Source organism: Idiotropiscis lumnitzeri, chromosome 13, assembly GCF_059441095.1.
Source record: "Idiotropiscis lumnitzeri isolate Australia: NSW breed Sydney's pygmy pipehorse chromosome 13, RoL_Ilum_1.0, whole genome shotgun sequence".
NCBI lineage: Eukaryota > Metazoa > Chordata > Actinopteri > Syngnathiformes > Syngnathidae > Idiotropiscis > Idiotropiscis lumnitzeri.
This window is the reverse complement of record NC_142403.1, coordinates 14,018,161-14,037,746: the sequence shown is the minus strand read 5'-3', so window position 1 is coordinate 14,037,746 and position 19,586 is coordinate 14,018,161. Positions and strand designations below refer to the sequence as shown.

Sequence of the window (19,586 nt, the reverse complement as noted above, 5' to 3'; positions counted from 1 at the left end):
ATAAATATTTTGGTACTTTTTTATAAAAATAATTTTTTAAAAAGCAAAATATTTTTAAAAAGCAGAGAATTGCTGGCTAAAGCCTAACGGCGGCATTCCGAAATAATACACATTTGTTGAGAATTGCAATCGTGATGGATAATCATATCATGGAGCAAAATTTTGAACATGTTGATCAAAGGCTACCGTCAGGCTCGTCCACGCTGGCCTGGACCTGCAGCTGCTCCAGCAGTCCCTCGGCACGTCGCAGGGCCTCGGAGCCGGGCAGGGCCCTGCGGAGGTAGTCCATCAGCATGTGTAGGCACGGGTAGTCTGGAGGCTCCCGGAAGTCTTCGGGGCACTGGTCCAGCCAGGCACGCAGGATTGAGGTTAAGGCACTGTGGCGACGGAGACGGACCGTTTTTTAGTTTTCAGACGGGGACATGAGCTAGACAAGTTTATCAAAACTTCAAGAAATCTCACTTTCTGATGGCGCCATTGGTTTCAGACACTTGGCTTTTTTTGGCACCTGGCTCGTTTTCTCCTGCGCTTCCATATCTGCAACAATAAGAGTTTAAATAAAAGTAGTCATCGCATGTTCGGGTTCCATTCCACACCAATCTGAGATAGGAATGCTATATTCGCCACACACACTTGAAACAGTCAAAGACAACTTTTAAACACACTGTAAACATTGTCCTCCAACACAAAAGAAAAAAAAACAATTGCTATGTTTAACAGAATAATCTCCACGATAGCGTGGGCGACTCAAAACTGGACGGCGTACCTGTCAAGCAGCAGATGCAGTACCGTCTGCGTGCTGGCGAAGGCTCTGTAGGTGGACAGGAAGATGGATGTGTAAGTGAGGTCGTTGTCGCCGAACGCCGTCAGGAGCGTCTCCACCAGACGCTCCAGCGTCCCGGCGCGGATGCTTCGGATCTTGCAGGTCTCCAGCTGGCTGACCGTGTGGCCGGGAGGCAAGCGGTCGCCTTCCGCCTAATCGTAAACACACACAAAAACAGATATGCGTATGATTTGAGAACGTGTAGATCAGGTATCACATCGTTTTTTATGATAAAAAAAAAAAAAACGGATGTAACCATCTTCACACCTTCGACCTCTTTGATCCGCATCGTAGCATACAAGTCTCGTACTTCAAGTCAAAGTCGAGTGAGTCTTTCCAAAAATTTAGCCAAGAGCCAAATCCTGAAATGATCAACTTGAATCTGACTCAAGTCACCTTTGCCATGTAGCGTCCGTTGTTTATTTTTGGGAGCATAACAGATTAAATCATTCTATTGAAAAGAAGCAAATATGCCGGAACAGAAAGAGGGAGGAACAATCCTGACCTACATTCAACACACACACACTTATCCAGATGCGTCCTACTATTGTGACTTGAGACGGAGAAGCTGTTAGGAGGGACTTGTAGACGTAGTAGAAGAAGTGGCACAGACAAGGGGAAGGGTGGGAGCTCAGCGAGGTTAGCACGCCAGGGCAGAAAACGTTCCAATCTGCTTTTAATCACAGCAAAGCCCTCCTCCTCTTTCTCCGTGGCCCAAGTCCCCCCCCAGCGCTCCACTCTGATAACAAGTCAAGAAAAACACTTATCCGTCACTGTGAGCTGGCGCAGGGGTTCAACGTGCAAAAATCAACCGCACAATTGCAATGACTTTGCAAAGCCAACCCGCATATAGGCGTTGAAACACTTGCGCAGCATGCAGGATGAATGCTAAGCTCTTGTTCGCTGGCAAATAACTACTGGTAAGAAATAGTAAAGACATAAATCACGTCGGACGGCACCAAGAAGAGGGATGGTATGATAAACAACTACAGGAGACGCCCACCTATTTCTGGTTCGCCGTTCATAAATTCACCTGTTAGCCTAATTTTGTGCTCATCCAGCAACGGCCAAATTTGCCACATGATAAATTCACAACTCCTTAGCAAACTGCAGGAATTTGAAAGAAACTTGTGCTGATAAAAATCTTGTTGTATTGTCTGTCTACATGTGTTGATGCAACATTTGTGGTCAAATATCCGTTGATAAAAGGGTTTTATAACCCCGTAACTGTCGAAATGATTAGTTAGCATTGTTCATTAGGAGCAAATATAGATATAGATAAAGTAGTATTGTATTGTTTGATATTGAATTTGACGGTAACTTCAACTGGGAGTGGCATTAAACAGCATGAAGTAGTGCTGAACAATTTAGAAAAGTAATCGAATTGCAAAGGTACACAGAAGGACTTAATGAGATAATTAAGATTCTAGGGGGTGATTGATTATTGCAACTTCTCTTCTCACAGCCAAGCATTTCCCTTTTCAGGTAAAAAAAAAATTAAAAAAAAAGACTTTTTCGTGTACATAAACATTTTGCTAACCAATCATCACTGTTAATGCCTCGAATGACGTGTGTCCGCGCACCTCAGGGGCCAAAATCCCCAACATAGCTCACAGCGATTTACAGAAAATACAGCTGAGCGTGTCACAATGCCGCGTAAACAACAGCGTTAAGGAAACAGAAGTGTCTTTTTGCGTACGGCCGCGAAATGCGCAACTCAAGGAAAAGCCTTTAATGCCTTTTAATACCGGCGCAACATTTCATCAAACTGCTGCTGCAAGGGAGGGGGCTCGGGGGAGCGAGAGTGCGAGAGAGAGAGCGTGCGAGAGAGAGAGAGAGAGAGAGAGAGAGAGAGAGAGAGAGAGACACACACACACACACACACACGGATGAGGGGGGGCGAGCAGTTTGCTTGCCAACTCAGAAAGTCAGGAAATCACATGCTTTGGCTAAAAGACAGACAGAGACAGAGAAACAGGCGTCAGTGCAAGCTGCTGCTAAAGGTGAAGTCCAGAGTGGGAGATTTATAACTCAAATGTTAAAACAACACAAAGCGGAGAGGCGCCAACGCGCACCCGAGAGCGTCGAAAACAATGGAGAGGCGTTCAATAAAACCGGACGTCTCCGTGCCCGCCGCCGCACATGACATCTCACATGGCGGGTTTGTCACTGAAAGTGCAAAATGAAAAAGGCATCCTGTTAACGTGAAAAAATTACAAATGTGATACTTGATGTGTTTTTCACAGGACAGTGACGATATGTAAATGCATGGACTGCCATGAACTTATCAAGACACAATATAATATAAATACATTAAATAGAGTTATAGATGTAAAAAAAAAAAGAATAAACCAACATTAGCAAATACTTGTGCCGATTCAATCATGTGATCGGAAATTGGAGTCGATAACGATCTATATCAGGCGAAAAGAAAAAAGAAAAAAAAAAAAAATCAGACGTTTTATTTTCTTAATTTCGTTTTTAAGGTCATAAAGTGGCAAAATAAGCCTGAGGTGCAATTGTATTGCCAAATGCCACAGCAATGAATTGGCAGCTTTAGATTTCCTAAATTGACGTTTAGAGTTTACGTGGCGGCGTGTAATAAGGCGAAAGGAAGAAAACACGTCCACACAAGTGGTTGGAATCCATAAAAGTTGCTTGATGTCTATTCAAGATGAAACTTTTTAATACTGGTTATACAGCACCTATTTATTCATACATGAACTCTAAAAAAAAAAGAGACCACACGCTACCTGGCAGTTGACTGAAAAAAGAAGAGGAGCTAAATCTTGGACAACTTGGACACGCCCGCTTTTTTTTTTGTAGTAGTAGAAGTTGAATCAGCACGACTACATTTACCCATCTTTTTCTTTTTTTTAACTGTAAATAAATATGTGTGCATTGAGAGTGTTCACGGACTTACGCCCAGCCATCTGGCGCCCTTGTTGGCCGCTTGTTGAATCTGAACCCTCTTGAGCGTCACATTGTAGATGGCTCCTTCCTCCACTTCCTCCCCCCAGTCCTGCACGGAGCTCTGCGACCAGGAAAAAAAAAATGTCTGCATTAGAGGTTGAGTTCACCGTTTCTTTGCGAGCCAGCAAAGTCCAAGAAGAAGCCGTAACATTTTAGTTCTGATTAAAGGTGCGGGTTAACGATGGGGAATGTGCTGAAGGTGAACCCACTTCACCTTCTCACTTTATAAAAAGGCATTTTGAAAAGATTATTGTACATTTTCCTTAATTATGTACATTTAAAATTTGAATAACCTACAGAACATAATATTAATTTTAGGAATATATTTTCCTTATCGCATTTATTGCCATTGACGGCTTAAGACGTCAAAAATCCATTTTTTTACTTGGCTGGTAGTGAATGAGTTAAACATTTAATTAACTCAATAATTATTTTGAAAAGATTTTTGCCTGATTGTACGTTTTATTTAAAATCTAGCGTGCTCCCAGCAGTTCCTTCAAGTACCCACATAGAAGAATCACAAAATAAAAAATAGTGGATTCTGAATCAGAGGACAAAATTGATCTAGAAACGTTTTAATCAGTGATTAAAAAAAAATTAATAAATTACAACGTGTGACCAGTGTAATCATTAGGGTAGCAGACAAGGAGATGAAAGTGAGTCATTTCTCTTTACTTCCCACCACAAAACTGACCGTTTACACAGCAAGCTACTCCCTTTCAACCCTTGTTTATAATCCCTTTGAACCCAGAAACGTGAAATTCCCTCCTCTGTCTAAAAGGCACAGGTGAATATCTCTCTCTTGTTTTTTGCAATTCTAAAGATATTCCCTAACTGCATTTTTACTTACTACACATTTGGAAAAAAAAACAAAAAAAAACATCCTTAACCCAAAAGTAAGTACTGAACATTAAGAAGGACGCAAGTGCTGTAAAGCATTTAGAAATTCCCAACCCCCAACACTGCAGCAAGCCAGGCCTTCCTTACGACTCTCTCCCTTCCTCCCTTCCTCCCCTTCACTCCCTTTAATTCCCATCCATCCATCTATTTTACTGCGTCCCTGTCTCGGTGGAGGTGAAGCCGGAGCTGCGCAACCTTCAGGGAGCCACGAAAGGTTGACGGGGACACAACGGCAATGTGCGCAGACTCCCAAATGAGCCCCGATGCGACAACTCTGCATCAGACTTTTATTGGGAGCGCGCCAGTAGAAATCAACCGGCAGCGTGTGTGCGCGAGACCATTTAGGACCCCAAATTGGTCAAGGATTTATTTGACTAAGTTTTATTTTTGATTCATGCCGATTGTGTTTTGCATCGTTTATAAAAAGTCAACATCAGCCTGTTCAAAAGCGCTGTCAAATAGTAAAGTAGTCTGAATAAGAGCATTTTTACAAACATTTTAGGGGTGTCCACGGATTGTGTTTTTTTCCCCACTCTGCATGACACGGCTTTGTTTACTGTCGTCCTTTTTTGTTTTACAATTGCAACTGGTTTGATTTCTCATTAAATTGGCTTGTCACTAAGGCAATGCGGCATCCTCAAGGCACAGTTTGTACCCTTGACTTATAAACCAACAAATGCACACACCGTTACCAACCTGACGTGGCTTCCAGCTACTTGCCACCGACAATACATTGGAAATCAGCAAATTTGCCGGTCGACTTCCGAATCATCAGTAAGCCTTTTCTTTTTAATAGCAATGCCGTGAGATCAATTTTGAGGATCATGGTTTGTCTTCTACTCAGTTTAACGTGTCAATATAGGAAATTGTCAACACTTTGGGGAGGTGTAAACCGTACACATTTTAAAGTGAGCAATAGAGGTGGGCAGTGTGAAAGGACCTTGTCGCTCACGGCTGCGCAAGCGGGGTCATAAACAAACAAGCAAAGTGGGGGGGGGGATGGATAACAATACACGTTTAAAAAAAAACTAAACAAAAAAAAAAAAAACAAGGCGAGACGAGAGAATTGAAAGCTAGCAGGGAATTCTGCTGACACGTCAACATGTGGAGACAAAAACAGAAGCGTCGACAAGAGACGGGCCAGAACCAAACACCACGCATGCAGCATGAAGGCCAAGTCCTCACACATACTCGCAAAAAAGGCCAAAAGCAAATTACATGTGTGTAACCAAATAACTTTTCCTTTTGAAGGCCTGCTAGCTTCATGTTAACACACAATGCAAAATGCCATAGATGGGCTAACACGACTAGCATTGATGCTACAGTACTTATAAACCTTTGAACATCATGCTGAAAGAACAAACATCAAAGGCAAACATTCTTTATCCTCTGCAAAAAAAACAACAAAAATAGTTTACTTTTGATTTATATTCAATTAGTTTCCACGTGACCAGTAGGTTCGGTAAACGAGCAAGCTCATAAGGGTTGAACAGCTCAAGATTTTTGCAGTCTCTTAAATATTACATTCAAACTCAGTCCAGTGGCCTGTTTTTAAAATGTCACATTTCTGCTTTGCGTCTAACATTGAACGATATAATTGTTTTGACATTTGATTGCCAATTGAGAATGAAACCAGCAAGTTATACCCGGATTCTAGTGCTTTTCTTTCAAAGCAGGACTGTTTTGGGGTTGGACGCTCAATTGGACGGTTAGACGGACAATCCCCGAGTTCACGGGTCAGCAACACATCTCTACGTCCAGCTGCAAAGACGGATCAGCTCATGAGTCATGCAGTCTGCATACTCCCAAAACAATAGACGGGAGGTCTGGCCCAGCCCGAAAAAGCCCGGCCTGGCTGCACAAAAACACTGAGTGTGTGTGTGCGTGTGTGTCTTTGATCCCAAAATCTCTGCTGGTCAGTGAGGCTTGCATGGAAACCAAATGCAAGTATTTTTTAAATTCTAATCGAAGTTAATAGTAAACAGAGCACATGTTTTATCAAAAGAGCCCGTGGGCATGTAAACAGAGGCCTGGTTGTTATCTGTCGCCTCACAAAAAGATGCGGTATGGTAGGAGGAGGAGTACGGAAAAACCTTTGAGCATTTATTCCTTATCATTGATATCTAGCTTAATGTCTATGTACTAGTAAGTATCCTCATTAGCAAGACAATCAGCGCACTAGCAGAACGGCGGTGACTTACTAGTTGTGTTTCCCACAACTAGTGCTACTTTTAGTCTACTAGTACGTCAAGCGCTCGATTTCTATCAGTAAAAATGTATAATGCCACAGGTAGTATTTTGTAGGATGCATTTGTCAACTAGTGCACAATTTACCGCACTAGTAACTTTCAGTTGTCCTACTAGTGAGAGCAAAGAGTGCACTAGTATGTGGACTTTTATAAGTTCTTGACCCAGTTCTTTAAACTGCATTATGGAAAGCTGTTTGAGCATTTAATTGATATCCTGGTTAAAAAGGGCACTAGTACATGACACGACTAATAATTGGGCCTAGTAGTGTGGCACAATGGTTTCCTGGTCAGCTTTAAGTGTGCTCTACTAGGCCAAAAGTGACCCTGATAGTGGGAAAAAATGACATTTGTCATTGACAATGTCATTCTACTAGTGCACATAATTGTAACACTAGTCGGGATAAAGAAGCGTAAACTAGTACCTACTTCCACAACTGTATGACAGGTCCACACTAGGGCAACTTTGACATACCAGTATGTAGGGGTGGAAGAAAAAAAACGATGGGAATCAGAAAATCAGTTGTAATTTAGACAATCCAAGTGCATCAAATTAAGCAGAATCAAGATATCAAGATATGCATCAACTCGTCTTTCATGAGGTACCTCTTTGTCACATTGACAGTCGTGACAAGTTCGTTCATATGCATGTAAATGGACAACAAACTCAATGAATCACACGTTATCTGACAGAGGCGAATCGAATCAAGCTGGATCAAACCGAATCATTCCACGGTAATTGTATCGCATCTCTTATATCGGGATACGTATCGTATCGTCTTGTTACAAGTGGGGGAAAACAATGCACTGCTTGACAACTGCCACAGACACAAAAAAAAGAATTCGATCCCTACAAGTAACGCGCATGATGACTTGTGCAGTTTTGCCTTACTAGTAGCATGTACGTCAAAATATCGCTACTAGTGTGCCTAAACACCAAAAACTTGACTAAATGTCTGCAATGTCTTTTACGAATGAGAATATTCGTGCATCTTGGATATCAATGCAATGGAAGAAATGCTATAACTGTTTCCATACTATGTGCCCTGTTTTCTGATTAAGTGGACAAGTGGTGAACATAAACGCAATTAACCCCCCCCCCCCGCCCGCTACGTTTGTCCTACAAACGTAACTTTTCATACCCATCATCATCCTAAAGACGGAGGAAAAGTTTCAGCTAACATTTCGCGTATGTGACCAATGCGAAATCAATCACAACATGAAAGCGAGACCCCCCCCCCTTTTTATCCCCTCTACTTTCCCAAGCTTAGGACGTCCACCTCCCCTCCTCCAGCTCCTCCCTACTTCTTCACCCGCTCTCAAAGCCAACTCTTCTTCCAAAACGCTCTTTTGTTTGCTTGTTGTTGTCGTTTTACCATTTTACTTTTCCAGGCGAACTTCATGGCGAGTCCTTCTCTCATGGTCCGGGGACAGCATCAGAGTCCACCCAAAAAGTCCTCACGAGCAAGGAGACAAAGATGGCACCTTTTCGCTTTTGTTAGTGTTGTTTATCCTCTTTCTCCAATTTCCACCACACTTGCTGGCGTGGGACCGTCCGAACGGGAAAAGTCCAAATGTTCCGCTACACTCCGAGGAGACACTTCTATTGAATGAGCCTCCTCCTCCTCCTCCTTCTTCTTCTTCTCCGCCCTCACAACATGCAGCACCCAACTCCTCCTCCAGCCGCCATTACCGTAAAACATGTTGAAAAATGACCGAGAGAATTTTTCCCCCCAATCGCTTTTCATAATGTAAAGCAGTGATTTTCAACCGTAATAGAGTCAAGAAACACCACCAAACCAAAAATATTATAAATAATAATAATAACAATAAGAATAATGACATCATGAAATATAATGTGAAGAAGTTAAGTCGTATTTGCCAATTAAGCTCACAGACTTTAAGGTAAAGTTAGTTTTAAAACATAACGTGTAATTCGCTAGGTCACAGGTGTCAAACTCAAGGCTTGGGGGCCAGATGCAGCCCGCTACTCATTTTATCTGGCTCATGAAAGCAAATCCTGTCAACTTTCATGATCCTTGCTAAAATCTGCAGCCCCTCACAGTGCTCCTTATTACTTTTTATTAGTGTTTGCTTGCTCTTATTGGCATCAACTGAGGCACAACATCGATATACCCGCCAGGACATCGTGAACATTGGATATCGATGCGAAATAACCATCACAGAGGAATTTTGCGATCATATTCTAAAATTTCAAATTATCATGTGTGTAATTGTGAGAATTTTTTGTCCCCCTTTTTACAGTACACTAATAGAACAAACAATTTTTCAAAACAAGTAATCCATTAATTTGTTGTGAAAATCTAATAATATGACCTGTCTCTTAAAGATTGTTTTACTTTCTGTCCTGTTTTCTTTCTTTTTATTTAAGACTAGGTGCTAAGCCAGTGCTACAACTTCAACCAGTAGAATATCGCATCTCCGGTGTCTTTCTGCTTAAGCACAGAGTATGAATATTTTTACCACCTCGTTTCCAAAAATGTGCTTTTAATCAACATATCTACATAACATGCACCATGAAGATGTGAATGATGATAAATGTTTTGTACCAGATGTATGCAAATGCTACGTTGCCCTGTGAGTGCAGCAGCTGCTGCCTCGGGGCCTCCCTACGTGGGACAATACAAGGAAGGCGGTGCATGGCGTCATTGGCGCTGTGTATTGTCAATACGAGAAGGGGAGAATGGCCCAAGTGTGTGAGAACGGCCCACACTGCTTCCACTGTCAATGTCGGAAAACACAAACTCAAAAACGACCCACTGATGTGAATAAACGGGAAGATATGAATCAAGCCACGGTCTTGTGCGCAGGGGGGCAGGGCGGCTCATTTTGACAAAAGTTGTATTGTAGATGTTTGCGTGATATCACAAGTGGTTTCCCAGTCAAGTGATACCATGAACAAAAATTAAACTGGAATGACCCTCAGAAGCGCACAAAACTCAGTCAAAGTGGATTAATCCCACTATTTAAAAAAAAAAAATAATATATACAATCATCAAAGACACATGACTGACAAAAACAATGGAGATTCTGAAATTAAACAATAGAGACAACGGCAATGAAACCGCAACTTCCTTGGTGGAGACAACCAAGAAGCCAACAATGAAATAAGTGATATGACCAAAATTTCCTTGGCAGAGGTATGTCTTGCACAGATGTGTGTGTGTGTGTGTGTGAGACCGGCTGCTAGAAGCCCCAACGTCATTGCAGGCATCAGCGAGCAGTCATCCGCAAGCTCACGTAAGAAGGTGAGGGCACAGAGACATCTTGGTGTGTTAACTGTGCGTTTCTCCAGTTCCCAGGCCGAGTCCCCCCCCGATCAGGTCTGCAGAGCGCTGGGAAACCCGCGGGGTCAGTGGGAAGGTCACGACCTCAAAGGACCTCCCAGAGGGAGTGATGTCATCGCGGCGAGAAAACCAGGCGTCGGACAAATGTGACGGTTTCTGACGGACGAGCCGACGCGGAGAACGGCTTTCGATGTGACTTATGTGAAATGTTCTCTGTGGTTACAGCCTTTCAGTAAAATAACACTTGCATGGGGTGCTTCGGGTTTTGTAACTAAACCTTGTACCATGCTCAGCCACCTATTAGTGATTCTCTAAATGCATTTTCACCTTTTCATCATTATTCTTTTGTCTAGTTTTTGGTATTCACTGAAAAACTCATCCATTTGCTATTGTCTAATATAAAAGTAGTGCTTTGGTGCCAATTTGGACAAAATTTAGATGAACCCTTAACTTCTTTGTTGGAGGTAATTACCAAAAAGATAATTTCCTTGGTGTCAGTAAACAGCATTAAAAATAAAATTTCCTTGGGGGAGGTAATAACCAAATAAACAGCAATGGAAACGTCACATCCTTGGTGGAGATGCTGATAAAGAGCAATGGAAATTCAACTTCCTTGGTTTGAGTAATCTTACGCGTATGCTGATGAAATATCCCCCCTGAAAATTCTGCACATGCTGTGGCATGTTGATGCCCAAAAAACTGCGTTGACGTGAGGCGAGGAGCTTCCATGAGCTGGGCCCAAACCTGGACAATATGACAAGGCTCAATCCCACTAGTTTGACAAGCAGAACTTGCACTTGACTTTCAAAGTTGGAAAAAACCTTGGCAGCAAACTTTCTATCAGGAGACAAATGACGCAGCAAATAACGCCAAAATGGACGACGTTGTTGATTTTTAATAACCGTCGGTTCCTGCTATTATTCCACTTCCTAAGCGCGCTCATCTCTGTGTTGACGTGGTGTTACAGTACAGACACAAGCAGGACCCAAAAAAAAAAAAAAAAAGAGAGGCGGAGCGTCGCTTGGTACTGTTATTGCACCACATGTTGGGGGGGGAAAGAAAAAAAAAAACATTCCAGGAAATCTCCCGTTTCCTGCCTCCAGCCTGCTGACTCTGTTATCCTCATACCGGTAGTGGGAATTAACCAGGTACAAATACTTTGTTAGTGGACTTAAGAAGATTTTTCAAGTATCTCTCAGCCCCTCAGTACGTCTGCAGTATAAATTGTTGTCTGCAGAAGTTGAAATATTGGTTGCTTCGAGGCTGAAAACAACAGATGCTATTCGCGAGCCCAACTATTGTGTGTTAGCGTTAAGCATTAATTTTTATTATTGTCTAATTATTTTTTTCAACACATTTAGCTGTACTTTCTAAGTACAAAGAGTGAATACTTTTGCAACATCATACCTGACTGGCCGGTCCAGACACTCTCCACTAAGTTCTAAAAGCAGAAAGGGGTGTTGGGGGTGAGGGGGGTGATAAAATGTTCGGGTACAAAGGAGGGGAGGGGGGGGGGGGGGTTGTTGACTTTTGGGCAGTCAGTTTACATGTCAGATAAGATGGCCCTCGTATATCAGGGAAAGTGTAGGAGATTAACATGAAAGGGGGCATTATCTCCACTTGGGCTCGAGTTCACTGTGCTGTCAGAACCTGAGAAGCACACGGGCTCATCTCGCAGGCCGTGATGTAATCTCATGTCGGGCTTCCAGAGAAAAATGACTGCATAAATCCGCCCCCGCACGGACGAGTCCAAGTTTGCCTTTTAGTGGGAAACAGGATCGCGCTATCACGGTGTTGTTGTGTCATGTTGAGAAGAGGGGGGGAAAAAAAAAAAAAAAACCTTCTTGCCGCTGCCAAAAAGTCTCATCTTGTTTTCGCCTCCCTCAGTTTACTAGCGGGGGGGGGGGGTCAAAGCTTGTTGGTGCTGGTGGAGGGCAGAGTTCATAGCCACAAGACACTAGTTGAGTTAAGATGAGTTAGGAAAGGACATTTGAACACGGACGCATAGAGAAGACTGCGTCTTCTTTGCGTATTTAATGTGAGTTTTATATTGCCCCCTGGTGGCCAGAGAATGCACGCCAGAAGGAGCAGCACAATGTCAATGGTTGAATGCATGAAATGATGACGTATAAAACGTTTAATGGACTTTATTTAACTGTTACGAGCATGGTCAATGAATTGAAGGGATCACTGGACTGTACAGGTTTTTTTTACCCCAGTCTGTGACGTAAACCAGAACACAAAATGAGCGCACTTGAATGTGTGAGGATTCTTAACTCGTTCCAAATGAATGCTGCTGAGATGACTTTTGTTGTGATTTGTAAGACTGCGGTTCACTGCGGTGACAACCATCCAAACACTTGCACAGCTGCGTTTGCCTTCTCTCCCCGGTCAAGCGGAACCTTTGTTCAGACCACATTAAAGCCTCGCTCGCAGCCCCTCTCCTTCTCCCCGCCATCGCTCATCTCTTATGTCACCCACAACCATTGTCCTCCCTCTCTCTTTCGTGATTTCGTTCTTTTTCTATTTCTCACTCCAGCGGGCTGACATCACTTCCAGTCAAGGCCAGAGCTTGGAGGTTCAAACCCCGCCTCCTTTGAATCCCACACTAAAATCACAGCTGACACAGCTGGGAGGAAAATTTCTTGGGGGTTTCACAACCACTTAAATAATGACAAATCACTTTTTTTTTTAATGGAGGGAGATCTTCATAACAGATTTTTTTCCTTCCAGCTTCCTTTGGTGGGTCAGGAGCGCAAAAACTCAAATAATCCTCCTGATTTGGATCATGTGCTGCTTCTACTTTCAGGTGCCGGGCCTCTAAATTAGACACACACATATATACATTAATACACACGAACACACGCACACAAACAGACACAAAACCCCCTCGCACACAGTCATGGCACCCCCCCCAGCAGCCTCCTCCCAAGCTAAGCCAGGCTAAGCCTTGAATGAGTCAGTCTGGACCGGGTCGCTTGTCTGTCTGACCTGCCGCTAATGAAAGAAGGCCCATCTGTTACCTGACAGACCCACACAATCTCTGATATGTCACATATGCAGCAAAAACAACACACACCCCTCCACCCGATCTGTGCATCGTTCATTCCATCCATTTTCCATTGACAATCAAAAATTAAAACCTGACTAACTTGTTTGTTTGAATTGGTTTTCACAACATATTTACTACAAAACTATTTTTCTCACAAAGTGGCTTTTTTAGATTGGCAGCAACCCACTCAAACCCCCCAAAAATATTATACTGGTTTTCTATTGGGATCATGACACTTGTATGGGAAATTTGCGCCCCCTTGTGGAGCGGCCCACTGTAGAACAGCTGCCTTTTCAAAGCTCATCAGAAAGCCCAGTTGAGGTCAAACATGTCTTACCAACCGCGTGCCAAACGAGGAATGACACGGCACATACACTCTCACACACTCGTGACGACAAACCAGGACAAACGGGTGGGCAAAGTCAAACCTAATTGCGCATTTTAACTCGAGAGATCACACCAAGAGAGAGCGAGGCAGAAAAATCTGCCGCAGTCTGTGGTCGTGTTAGGAAATGAAACTGAGCGAGTGACGCGCATAACACATGCAAGTGAACAACACGAGCCGGAATACGCAAAAAAATGACGCGTTCAAATCCGTCGTGTTTTGCTGACTGATGAGAGCTGGTGACTCACGTTACTAACCGGACAACCAACGGCAACACACGCACACACAATTACGGTACACAAATCACAATGCCAGCTTGATCCTTGTCATGCGTCTTGGCTAATACTAACAGGCCTGGACTTTGAGTGTGCGTGTGTCAGTGCAATATGGCCACCTGAGAGCAAAAAACAAAACCTAATTGCCTAATATAGCATAGAGCAATTTCTTTCTTACCATGAAAATAACAAAATCAACCAGAAATACATTCAAGATCAGAATTTTTCCAAACTTGGGTCCGAAGACTGAGGTCCATAAAAAAAAAACTGCACTAAATCACAGTGGTGCCTTGAGATACGAGTTTGGCAATGCTTGTAACCCAAAACATTTGAATCATTTTTTTTTTCCTCACTGAAATGAAAGAAATTGCCATTAATCCGATTCAGCCACATGGGGGCAGCATAATACAGACATAGTTATACACACCAAGAAGAGTTTCACTAAGTCAGTAAAAAAAATTTTTATTTTTTATTTGATCGGGAGATGTGCCTGTCCCCGTCTGTCTACATGTGTTGCCTCACTGTAGTGTTGTTAATATTTGTTGGTTAAAGTTGATTAAAACAACATTGCAAAGTCGATGCTATTAGTTAGCCAGTCAATGGCATTTTGCATTGTTTGTTAGCAATAAGCTAAACAGACATTATTGACGCAAACCACTCCATTTGTTGCTTAAAATCTCCTTCGTTTCAAACGAAACATCTGCGCTCAGACCTGACCCACTCAAGCACACACACATACATGTGGACCACATTACAGAGCACACGCCCACACGTGCACGCCCATCACCATATGTCGGCACTATGAGTTCCTGCCCCAGTTAAGCGAGCTGCTGCTGGGACGGATGCTCGGGTTCCAATAGCCGCACTTATTGACTTTTCACACCAGTCCCATTATGGGACCTAATTAGGCCGGCAGCCACAACAACACGGGGCTGTGCGGCGCCCCGGGCGGCCAGACAATCTGACACATGCCGAGGGAGAGGGGGTGGGGGGTCGCTCGGGTGTGTAAACAGCATTGTATGTGATGATTGAATAAAAGGGGTGGCGGGGACCTCATTTCAGGAGGTATAAAGAAGGTCTGTTTAAGTTCAAGCGCATCCCATCTCCTCCACTTCAGCTCCTAATGACAAATGTCACTTACTTCAAAAACCATCAGTCACCCCTGAATGAAGGTCTGAGTGTCCCAATCTCTAAGCACAGAAGGGGCAAGAAGACCCCAAAAAAATAATCGCATATTCAACTGAAATTGCAATATTGAGGGGGGGAAAAAAAAATCACAATAACATTTTTTCTAAATCGTTCAGCCCTCGTTAAAAATTTTAGCCAGCTTGAACAAGTTATATTGAAAAGAGCACACATAAACAAAAAAATATATTATTCTTGTTGAGCGAAATGGCGACACGTGATGGACAAATAGGAAACAGGATGTAAAAATGAGAAGTCGTCTTGCAGTCCATCACAGTTCAAAGCGCGATGTCAAGTCATCAAAACACGCCACGAGCAAGTTTGGGAAGGGAAACACTGAGACGTCACCGAGCGCCAGCCTCCAACCGGCACTTCTCTCTTCATAAAACAAGAAAGAGGAAGGAGGAGTGCTCAATCAGCTTTCTTATTTGCTTTTTTTTTTTTCGTTTTCAGTTTTTTTTTTCAATGGTCACAGCACCATTGTGGAAATTCTTCATCCTTTCCCTGTCGACTGTCACTTCTGCATTTCCAGCTCGTGACCTTTTTGAAGTTACTGAACTATCCGACCGGTGGTGCCCACATTCTAATTACCCCTTCATTAATGCACCCGCCAGCGGCTTAATTGGATTGCAGTCTCAGTAAGTAAGTGTGTGTGTGCGCGAGAGAGAGAGAGGATAAAAACTCCATTGTTAGGTCAAAGTCATAAAATGGAGCGAGGAACCACTGAGATGTTTGCGCTTCTGTCACAAGGAGGGTTTGAACTCGGTCATGTACTTTATCAGCGCATGCAGCGCGTGTGCCCCGTGAGCTTTAAAACAGTGGCTGGCCATCCATTTGATAACTGGGCCCTCAAATCAAATACATTTTTATTTTTGATGCAACTTTTCATTACAGTGAAAATGAAACACAAATTGCTTCACTGGTAAAAAAAAAAATTAAAAATAAATACAAATAAATCAAAATGTATAAAATCACTTATTACAATCAGTGGACTCTTTGATAAGGGGGGGGACACCTCAGCGCTCCCATATCATCTCTGAACTGTACCGTTGGAACAGATAGGCGTGGCGATTACGGTAACCTGGTCTGCCGCCAGTGTGTTTTTTTTCTTTTTTTTTTTTACAACTGACATGATTTCAAAACATCGTCCACCTTAAGTGGAGGAAATGTCAAAGTGACATGACCGGGTGAAACACTTAAAGTCTCGCCGAAGGTCATCGCGAAGGCATTCAACCTGGTTTGCGATACAAATCGCTAATTGAAAGTGTTGGCAAATTTTATTATCGATTCATTGTGTCGCACGATTATTACGTCACTCATCCTCTGCGTTACGCTTTTATGTCACGGAGTCATCCCTGGGCATATATTTGCAGGTATACAATTTCAATTTGTAATATTTTGTCATCTTAAAAAAAAAAAAAATCTTCTACTTTTTTGACTGGTTTTGAAGTGTGCACATGTCCAATATTTACACACTTAAGAGTTTATTGTTACAACATTTCACTGGAGTCCTCCAGCTTTCCTTTCTATCACTTTTACTGCCCAACAGATGTTATGTCACTATAAAAGTCACAAGGCGCTGATGGATGCAGTGAGCGAGTGAGCGAGCGAGTGAGTGCTCCTTAACCTCCCCCAAGGCCGGCAAACAATGGTCGGAAAGAGCTTAGCCTGCAGCGAGGATATAAGATTCAGGATGTTAGACAAGCGACATGGCCAAACTATCAGCACAAACAACTGTGACAACCGCACATGAGCAGACTTGTGACGGACACTTTACCGTGACGTCGTCCGAGAAAAAGTCGCAAAGCTTTGATAATACATGTCAACATTACAATGAGAGGTAGCCATTTGATTTCCTTGTAATTGTGAAGTATTAGCGATTGTTTCCTGACTTCAGCGAAGCAAGCATCTAAAGACACAGAGGAAGGGTGAGGATAACCACAGAGCAAGTCCTTTTTTGGGGGGAATTTTTTTTTCCCCTCAAGAAAAATATAACATGAGATGTGGATACATTTTCATGACAAAATTCTGACTATTACAAGTATATGTCTTATGTATTTTTTTTTGGCTAAAGGTTTTTTGTTTTTGCTACATAAAAAAAAATTATCCTGAAAAAAATTGTAATATGAGGACGAATTACAATTTTTGTTTTGGTAAATGTTGGAATAAAAATAAAAATATGTAAAAATAAGATGTATATAAAAAGTTTGATTTTAAATATTTTTCAATATTTTTTTTAAATGGTATTTCATAGTATTATGTGATCAAATTTGTTTTTGAGACAGTTGTAGATCGTTACAAGAAAAGTCATATTACTCGGATTAAATTGCATTTTTTTACATAAAAGTATATATTTTTTCAAGATAAAAGTTAAGATAACAACTTTTCAAGATAATTAATTTTTTCTAGATAAAAATTATTTTTTTTTATCAATAAAACACGTGGGATTCAAAATAATGTAGCATAAGCTATATAAAAAGTTACTATTTTAAATGAAAAAAATATATACATAAAGTCATCATATTACGCCACTAACAGAACACCATGACACTAATACTAAAAAATAGCGCCAGAATGTTAGTATAAATCACATTATGTTAAATTGTCACAATTATATTCATGACTAATGATTATTACAATTTTTTTGTGTTCTTGTTATTTTGGGGTGGGGGTGATGGAGAGCCACTACAAGGGTCCTTTCAGGGCACGAATTCAAAAGCCTCCTTGGACTGAAGGTGAGAATCTGTATTGTTAAAATGTTGGCACGTTGCACCAGGAACAGATGAAGTCACTTGACATTGCTTCCAATGAGGGACAAATAGTTTGGCGCTTGAAAGTTGGGCACGCCATTTGGCGGTTGCGTTTCGATTCACCGAAAGCAGCCTTTTGGGGGGCCTCGTCCGCCGCAGCGCGCACGTGCATGTCACGGCATGTCAGAGCCAGCGTGACAAAAGGCAGACGGCTGACATGCGGCGACAATTCAGTCAAGTTCAGATTTAGCCTGTGTGACACTCATCAGGAGTCATTTCTGGGATTCTGCAGTGGTCTCTGTCAGAGTGAGGTCACCGCTCCTCCCGGGTGAGTTACTCGAGGTCACCGTCGCGTTTGTGTTTTAGGGATGCAAACAGAGGAAGGAAATGAAGGGCATGTGACCGCCAGCGTTGTTTTTGTAAAAAGAATTCTATTCTTGAACGTTGCCTTGTTCAGCTCGCATCCTTGACGATACGACAAGCATGCAAGGCAGCCAAGGCCAACATCTGCCAGCTTGATTAGCAAGGCTGGAAGTACCTGCGTTTCCCTCAAATGAAAACACAATTTTGATGGACGGGCTCAGGAACAAACAAAAAAAAAACGAACAATTAAGTACGCGGAGTGTCCCAAAGGTAGCTAGCTTATTTTTTCAATTTTCTTTTACGGTGTGTACAGGCTTGCGGCCAACAGCTCAAATTTTGCAAGCATGATGTCCCCTGGCCCTTGAAAAGTCATTTTTCTGCCCCTGTCTTCAGTTGAGCAACAATTTGAGAAGCTTTCTGGCCGTCGTACTGCTCCAACAATTTACACTATCCAAGGCAAGTTTCTCGAAACGGGATCTGTTGGCCTACCGCTGCACTCTCCCCCCCATGAAGACAACATTGAACTCTTAGGGCAGACGTGCAAATCCAGATAAACTTTCCCTGTCTTTGCGTGAACGCCTGCTCTAGGAGATAAATCGGGAGACTACACACTTAAAACAACTGATGAAACTTTTTAGGTGAAATCTTAAAAAAAAAATATTTCTGGATGACTGCGAATCTGCACATACGTTTAGTCAAGCCATAGCCTTGTCGAAAAGGAAAAAGTGCTCGGGCTGAGCACCTATCACATCACTCACCCAGTGTCGTGGGCTTCCTTCCGGGGAGCGAGCCTGGTACCTTTGCAGGGCCACCCCTCCGTCGCCCTCCAGAAGCAAGGTGCAATCCAGGTCGGGGCAGTGGTGGGCGCTTATTGGAGGCCAGGGTAAGATGGTGGCCAGTGGGTAGTGGGAGATCATGCTGACCATTTGCCTCAGCCTTCCGGACGCCAACACATGCTCCAGCCTGGATGGAGTCCACAACAACAAATATATCTTTTTTTTTTATCCCCCCCAACCGTCCTCCTCCGTCTCCTGCTGCGCGTGGAAGTCGGCTTGCCAAGGCCACTCGAGCGCGTGAGTGATTAGAAAACTCTTGTTGTCCCTCCTTTTTTCCTTCCCCCACCATTCATCCCAGTCAGAGGGGAGGAGAGGGGAGGAGTGAGGAGGAGGAGCCTTCACAAAAAACTGGAGTGAACTTCAAGACAGGAAAGCTGAGATAGACAGCAGGATGTTGTGCCAAAGCTTCTACGAATCCAAAACAATCGAGGCACATTTTCCTTTTTCCACTGACAGAGGAAAATTCATTAGGTACACTTACACAATCGGT

At 42.8% G+C, this 19,586-nt stretch overlaps 1 protein-coding gene across 3 annotated transcripts in view; it reads right to left on the bottom strand.

Annotated features, from left to right (window-relative positions):
- Nucleotides 1-19,586, bottom strand: part of rgl1 (ral guanine nucleotide dissociation stimulator-like 1) — a 29,074-nt gene that overhangs the window by 7,539 nt on the left and 1,949 nt on the right. For 2 of the 3 annotated variants that reach the window (XM_088313677.1, XM_088313676.1), the window contains exons 3-7: nucleotides 19,019-19,223; nucleotides 3,747-3,857; nucleotides 767-975; nucleotides 463-537; nucleotides 187-377 (exon numbers count right to left, since the gene is read on the bottom strand). In XM_088313677.1, the coding sequence (XP_088169803.1) occupies nucleotides 187-377; nucleotides 463-537; nucleotides 767-975; nucleotides 3,747-3,857; nucleotides 19,019-19,186 (754 nt within the window). In that variant the 5' untranslated portion in view covers nucleotides 19,187-19,223. Of the gene's footprint in view, nucleotides 1-186; nucleotides 378-462; nucleotides 538-766; nucleotides 976-3,746; nucleotides 3,858-8,318; nucleotides 8,554-19,018; nucleotides 19,224-19,586 lie in introns of those variants that run through there. The other variant, XM_088313678.1, reaches the window with a different exon arrangement.